The following is a 7,172-nucleotide window of genomic DNA, read 5'->3' on the forward strand; positions in this document are numbered from 1 at the left end:
TGAATTGGAGTTCTTGGGAATGGTGAGAGATTTTCTTGTTTCTGTTTTTCAGCTTAACTTTGTTATAGGTTGAAGTGATAACCTGACTCTGCCAAACTTTGAAACATTCTAATTAATTTCTAATAAGAATTAGATAGTGTAGTTGATGAAAGTGTTTCTCTATCTAACATTTAGCTGAAATCAGAAAGTGTTCTAAGAACATTTCCTTCTTCACATTTGTTTAGATTAGATGTTGTTGTTATTTAAATTCAAGAGGCACTGGTATATAACTTTGTGCTTAAGAAGTTCACTTCTCAACTATATGGTTTCAAGTTCATTTAATCAAGGTACCCTTGGCTTGAATAGTAGCTTGCGGTATACACTTCACTTGGATATTTACCATTTCTGAGGTTCCACTCACTATGAAAGATGTAGCCCAGATTTTATCTACTCCATTCCTTAACTCTTGTATGCATGTGTGCATATATATATATGGGGTAGCCAAGAATTTCCTCTATAATGAGACATCTATGTTTATCCCTGTATTAAACCTTGAGTTGAGGTTCCTTCCTTCCACCACCACCCCCCAGCCAATTTTTGAGCCAACCAAAAAGTCATGGGCACTGTCCTTTTTCTGTTGAGTAAACCATAAAGTCTACTTAGCTTACCCAAATTAGGGGATTGCTGTTATTTATCCCCAGGTTAAGCCCAGCTGAGCAGTTCTGTGATCAAATGTATTCTCACTGTGACCTGCCCGTAATTTTGTATATCTAGGACTTCAGTGTCCAATATGTCTCTCCTTTTTGAAGATGACAAGATGAAATTTGAGCAAGATTTGGCTGTTATTTCTTACAGATTTGTACAAACAGTAGTTGTACTGGAATTGATGAGTGATTCATGGCCATGTAGCACTAAGGTTACATCTTCCTGTGACAAAAGTTACTAATGAATAGATTGACATGCTATGTAGCAGTAAATGTGTTTCTCACTTGCTTAATGCTATGGAACCTGGAGGTTGTACTATTCTTGTAGATCATAAAAGTCAGTCTAAAGATACACAAAAACAGCTAGAACTGATTTACTAATTCTGGTTTTTTTTATGGTAGTCTTCTATATGGTATCTTTAAATTCACTGAATTTCATCCATTTTGTACCATATTTAAGACTCCTCCACAGTTGTCAGACACCCCAGGTAAAACTGCTGTAGCATCTGCATTGAGTACCATGGAGAAACGTCGAGCTATACAGGAAGTGCATGAAGAGGAATATCGGCAGGCATTGGTTACTGTTAAAGAAAGAATTCAAGAAGTTGAAGGTTCTGACATGAAAGAAAGAATGCAGGATCAGATACGGCAATGGTTTATTGAATGCAGGTACAGACTAAGTAAAATGTTCTTTACCATTATCAGAGTTTCATTTTAGGAAGTATTTGAGCAATGTAGTGAGGTAGTTTAAGCTATTTAGTTTCCTGGCATTTTTACAATGGTTCAGAAGTTAGATAGTGAGAGTATTTACTGTCAACATAATTCTGAAGTGAAACTCTATTATTTTTTTTTCTATTGTCATTGTGTTATTTCTCGAGTTTAAGACACATAATGCTACTTGCTTCAGTCTACTTTACTGACTACCCATAGGTTGAACACTGGATTCACATTTGACTCGTAAAAAGAAAAAAACCATATTATATACTACAAAAACTACCAAAATTAAATATCTTATCTCCCTGGCTACTGTATTTACCTGAGAGCAGTATTGGCACATATTATATCCCAACCTCTCCCCAACATTCCTCAGTCACCCCTACCCACACTATTTCAACCCATCACCACCCACCACTTTCTGTGCCTTCGGGCCAACTGCTCTCTTTCCCCTCTGCTATACTCCATTCTAAACACTTTTCTTATCAGCTGTCATTCTCGAAGTCCTCCCATATCTACCATCACGACCCACCCACCTACTATGGCCTCCACCCCGTTACATATCTATATTTCCCTCTCTACTGCTCTGACACCTTGTACATACTTTCTGTTCTATTCTTCTTGAGCCATTCCTATATCTCCCACTTTATTTACCCCTCTCATTTCTGGTATTTCCCATCATCTATCCTTCCACCGTTGCTAATCACTCACAACATTAACCTCCACCTCCACCTGTTTACTCCTCCTCACACTCCTATGAAAGCATCCACACACTCTCACTCCTCCCATAATCCACTGTTTGTATCTCTCTTACGCTCACCTTGTTCCTTGAGAGTTTGCTCTAACACGCCATCACTACCTTCCTTTTATCTCCTTCAATCATGTATCTCCTCTATAGCAAGACACCTGTGTTCGTCCCTCTATCATACTTTAGCTTTTCAACACCTAACATAAACACTCACCTCTGCCTTCCTCTCCCAAATACTTTTTCTTAGTTGTGAGAGATTTTTTCCTTTCTTTTTTCTCTGTTCTTTTCTGTCTTGGAAGTTTCATGAAAACCTTACTAGTGTCAGTGGCACATAAAAAGCACCCAGTACACTCTGTAAAGTGGTTGGCATTAGGAAGGGCATCCAGCTGTAGAAACCATGCCAAAGATGACACTGGAACTTGATGCCTCTCTACAGCTCTCTGGTTTCCTGTCAAACCTGGCCAGCCCATGGAAAGTGGACATTAAATGAGGATGATGAGGATGATGATGATGATATAGCATAACAACTGATTAACATCAGACACTACAGCCAAACTATTTCTGAATTCTGTGAAAGGCCTGATTTCAATAGTAAAATGAACAATTTCCAAGACCAGTTGTTATAAAGGAGACACAAGCATCAGTTGTCATGGCTCTTGTTTTATAGTAAAGTGCTAATAACAACTACCATGTGAATTTTTTTATTGTGAAGATCAGTCTGGGAAGATTTTTAAATCTTGATAGACATTGGAAATTTATTATTCTAAACGAAATATAATAATTTAAATAAGAAATATGAACATCCTGAAACATAATCAGCTTTTCAATAATTTACAGCACATACATATAGTCATACATATAAATCTATACAATTTTTATTATATTTTGTTTTTATATCGTTTATCATTTCAAAGCAGATCCAGTCCTCTTTTTAATGACAATGTTATTTCCTTGTTACTGTTTTGCTAGTCTACACATGAATAATATTCACATTTCTCATCACAACAGATGGCATGTATGTGTGGAATGCCATCAGATGCAGATGTATTTACATTATGAAATGTTCAATAGGATGTGCAATAATTATCCTATAGATTATTATTTTGATTCATAACAGATCCCTATTGGCTGAGCGTTTACTAATCTGTGAAGTAAAAAAAAGATCAGTTAGTGACCACAATAATTGGTAGTTCTAGCTCTCTATAGGTCTGGTGAGACTCAATTTAGTGGTGTTTTACTCAAAGTTGAAATGCTGCTGAAGTCAGCTTTGTCTTTCATCCTCATGTATCATTAAAATATATACCAGTAAGATACTGGTGTTGATCTAATTGATAATTCAAATTTCTGCTTACCAAACATTGTAACTTTTCTTTCTAATGTTATTTCATAGAAATAACTGGTTGAAAATTAATCACTAAAGAGACAATGATTAATCTAAAAAAAAGATTGAGTGGACAATTGTCAATTGAAGATCAGAGATAGAATTGTTGGGGGAGAATAATAAAAGGGAACAATTGTTATAGGAATTGTCGTAAAATGGACAAGTACCAAAGTGAGTATTCCCTATTTAAATAAACAACCAAAGCACAGTGACAAAATTGTAAAAGACAAATGGACACTGGGCAAAGAGATAATGACCAGTGGGAGAGGGGTTATAGTTTCCATTTGTAAGGGATGAATGTATTATTTCAGAGATGCCTGTGGAAAATTCCCAGATTACCCTCCTGCAGAAGATGGTGGTTCTGCACTGATATTTCAAGAAAAAGACCCTGTAGAATTGGAAATGGAACTGAAGGCAAAGGTAAGATCATAACTACAACTGATCAGGTGTTTGTGAGTTTATTTATTTGGATTGCTTTGGAGAAAAAGCCATAACCTTTGAGATTGATGTAGTTAATATTCTTGAATAGTTGCAAATTAATGGCTACAGTGAAAACAATTTGTGTAAAGAGGGATTTCTGGGTAGAGAGAGAAGAATGCAGGGGTTAATACAGAGCCTGGGTGGTGGTGGTGGTGGTGGTGGCAGACACATTATAGGTAATGAGAAGGGAGAGAGTTAAGGAAGGTCTGAGTGGAAGTGGTTATGGAACAAATCAACTCCAACAACAAGAAGCCATTGCAATAGCAGTAAAAAAAAAAATCAGAGAGGAGACTATGTTAAGTGGGCCAAACGGAGTGTGTTAGTGAATGACTTCATGTTAAGTCAGCTGATTTTTATTTGGATGTGGTATAGGATGTCTGTTGATCTAGAACGTGTGTAGCAGCAATACTGCCCATGATGTAGAAGTACTCAGTTATGAATATTATCTCAGTTTTATAGAAGGTTTGTTATTGTTGGAACTAAAGTAATTTCTGGCTCTGAAGAGGAAAGAAGACCAGTTTTTGTAATGCAGTCTTTGCTATGTGAAGAGTGTGTGTTTGCCAGTTGGGCTCTTGTTGGCTCATGTACAGCATTTATATTCACTTGATAGTTTGTTTACATTTTTGCATTTAGTTCAGTTTGTCAACTATTATCTTTTTATTTTTTTTTAGACATTATTAAGTTTAAGAAGCAGTCAAGCATTTAGTTTTCAGAGAAATGTGAAGATCTCATTTTTTATTATTTGGATTTTAGTGAACAGCAAACAACCAGTTAGTATTCAGTTAATTATAAGATAGCAAAAAAAGAACTATTTTACCTGTATTCATTTGTTGTCAGTGTTTGGTATTCATGCAGTAGTTAGTTAAAATTCAATAGAATGTTAATTAGCATTTAATTAACATTCAGTTTGGTTTTAGCTGTTGGTTAATTGTTAGAAAGGTCAGCTGAAACAGGCTGTCTTCATTAGCCTGAAAGCACAATAAGTAGTTAGCATTCATTTCACAACTGATTTGCGTTTAGTTTCAGGTTGTTTTTAGTTAGCTACCAAGTAGAAATTAGTTTGAATTCACTGATTTCTGGCACTAGAAGCAGTTGGCCATTATTTAGCTTTGAGTTGGAAGTTTGTTACCTGTTAATTGTTATTGTTTCAATGCCAATATATTAGCTGTCATTTTGTATCCAATCTCTGCAAATGGCATGTTTCATGCCAGATGTATGTCCTGGATGTTTTGGGATACATGCATAATCTAGGAGTGTGATACAGGCTAAGTCTATCTCTAGTGCTATGTTAGACATTCTTAGTCTGATATCTATCTGGTGTCATGGGAGAAAGTGAAAACTACGAGTGTGAGGCAGATGAGTAAAAAAGCACACTGACATTCCAAAATTTTGATTTCAGGATGAAGAGGAAGGTGAAAAGAAAGGAAAAAAGAAAGATGAGAATAAATCCAAAGAGAGAAAAGAGCCAAAGAAAGTTGGGAAAAAGAAAGAGGTAAATAAAAACATTGCTGTTTTTCTCTTGAAGTTGTGAGTTATGGTCATAATAGAAGCAGTCTTTTGAGTAATGGCTATGACAAAATCCTTGTCTATGTTAGTGACTCTCACTGCAATGCTGTTTTAAGCAATTTCATAATCATGATCATGATCATGTAAAAATTAAAAAAAAAACCCTTGTAGAATGGAATTAATCTAAAAATATCTTCTGTTTGATTCTGATATAATTAGGATCTTTCTTGACAAAAATGTCTTGAAATGAAAGATCCAGTTATTAAATGTAATTATATTAATTATTTATTTATCTTCTAATCTAACAGGCAGAATTTGAGGGCTGGAAAATGACCCCTTCCAATTTTATTTCTTCTCTGCAAGAAGGGAACCATAAATATAAAGGTAAGCATTGAATCGGTAAATTGGTCATTGCTTAAGTTATCTAGCTGTCTGTTTAACACCTGTGTTTTTAATGTATATCACAATATGAGTTGTAGTTGTATGAGCGAGGAAGGTAATGGTGGTCATAGTACTATGAACAACAGTATAATTAGTAGTAATAGATGGATTGGTGGTAGTAATGTGGATGGAAAAGTAATTTGGTAGCTTCCTCATCAGATGTAGGAAACAGCAAGTGATGGCTGTAGCAGCAGTAGTAGTGGTGGTGGTACTGGTAGTGTTGGCGGTGGTGGTGATGGTAATAGTAGTTGTAGTAATAGTGGTAGTAGTGAAGGCATGTGGCTTAGTGTCAGAGTTTTCAGCTCATGGTCATGAGTTTGATTCCAAGCAATGCATTCTGTGCTTGAGCAAGACACTTTATTTCACGTTGTTTCAGTTCATTCAGCTGGCAAAAATGAGATTACCTGTGATTCAAAAGGTTAACCTTGTCAAATTCTGTGTCATGCTGAATCTCCCTGAGAATTACATTATGGGTACGTGTGTCTGTGGAGTGTTCAGCCACTGGCACATTAATTTCGTGAGCAGCCTGTCCCATTGATCACATCAACTTGTCATTACAACTGATAGAGTGCCAGTAGTAGTGGTGGTGGAGGTGGAGGTGGTAGATGTGGAGGTGGTGGTGTTGGTAATAGTAGTAATAGTGTGAATAGTAGTCAGTTTGGTGAAAGAAACAGTGATAGTTGCAATGATTTTAGTGCTGGCATTGGTAACCTAATGGAAGAAAAATGGTCAAGTGTACCTGACAGTGATCTCTGTGTTAAGAGATTTTGAGTACAAATCCAGTGTAGATGCTTTGTTGTGTACTTGAGAAGTACACTTTATTCTATATTCTTCAGTTTATCCAATGGTTGGCAATATCTGTGAGATCTATTGGGTAAGTTACTTGATAGGGGACTAGTATTGTTTTTGGAGAGAGACTTAACTTAACAGCATGAGAGATTTACCTTAACAACATGAAGGATTTATCTTAACAACATGAAGGATTTACCTTAACAACATGAAGGATTTAACTTAACAACATGAAGCTAGAACTAAACAGTCAGCCTCAAGGAGGCCTTGGAATCCTGAATGTGGTTATACTTGTATGTTATTAGTAGAAATAGTGATGGACAAGTGGAGGTGCAATGGCCCAGTGGTTAGGGCAGCGAACTTGCAGTCATAGGATTGCGGTTTCGATTCCCAGACCCGGCGTTGTGAGTGTTTATTGAGCAAAAACACC

General features: G+C 36.3%; 1 protein-coding gene across 1 annotated transcript in view; it reads left to right on the forward strand.

Annotated features, from left to right (window-relative positions):
* The window catches only part of LOC106877731 (dynein regulatory complex protein 11), a 31,400-nt gene that overhangs the window by 9,412 nt on the left and 14,816 nt on the right, over nucleotides 1-7,172 (forward strand). Inside the window, exons 6-10 of the mRNA XM_014926703.2 lie at nucleotides 5-22; nucleotides 1,144-1,352; nucleotides 3,838-3,946; nucleotides 5,406-5,498; nucleotides 5,821-5,896. Coding sequence (XP_014782189.1) covers nucleotides 5-22; nucleotides 1,144-1,352; nucleotides 3,838-3,946; nucleotides 5,406-5,498; nucleotides 5,821-5,896 — 505 coding nt within the window. The remainder of the gene's footprint in view (nucleotides 1-4; nucleotides 23-1,143; nucleotides 1,353-3,837; nucleotides 3,947-5,405; nucleotides 5,499-5,820; nucleotides 5,897-7,172) is intronic.

This window comes from Octopus bimaculoides, chromosome 3 (genome assembly GCF_001194135.2).
Source record: "Octopus bimaculoides isolate UCB-OBI-ISO-001 chromosome 3, ASM119413v2, whole genome shotgun sequence".
Classification (NCBI taxonomy): Eukaryota; Metazoa; Mollusca; class Cephalopoda; order Octopoda; family Octopodidae; genus Octopus; species Octopus bimaculoides.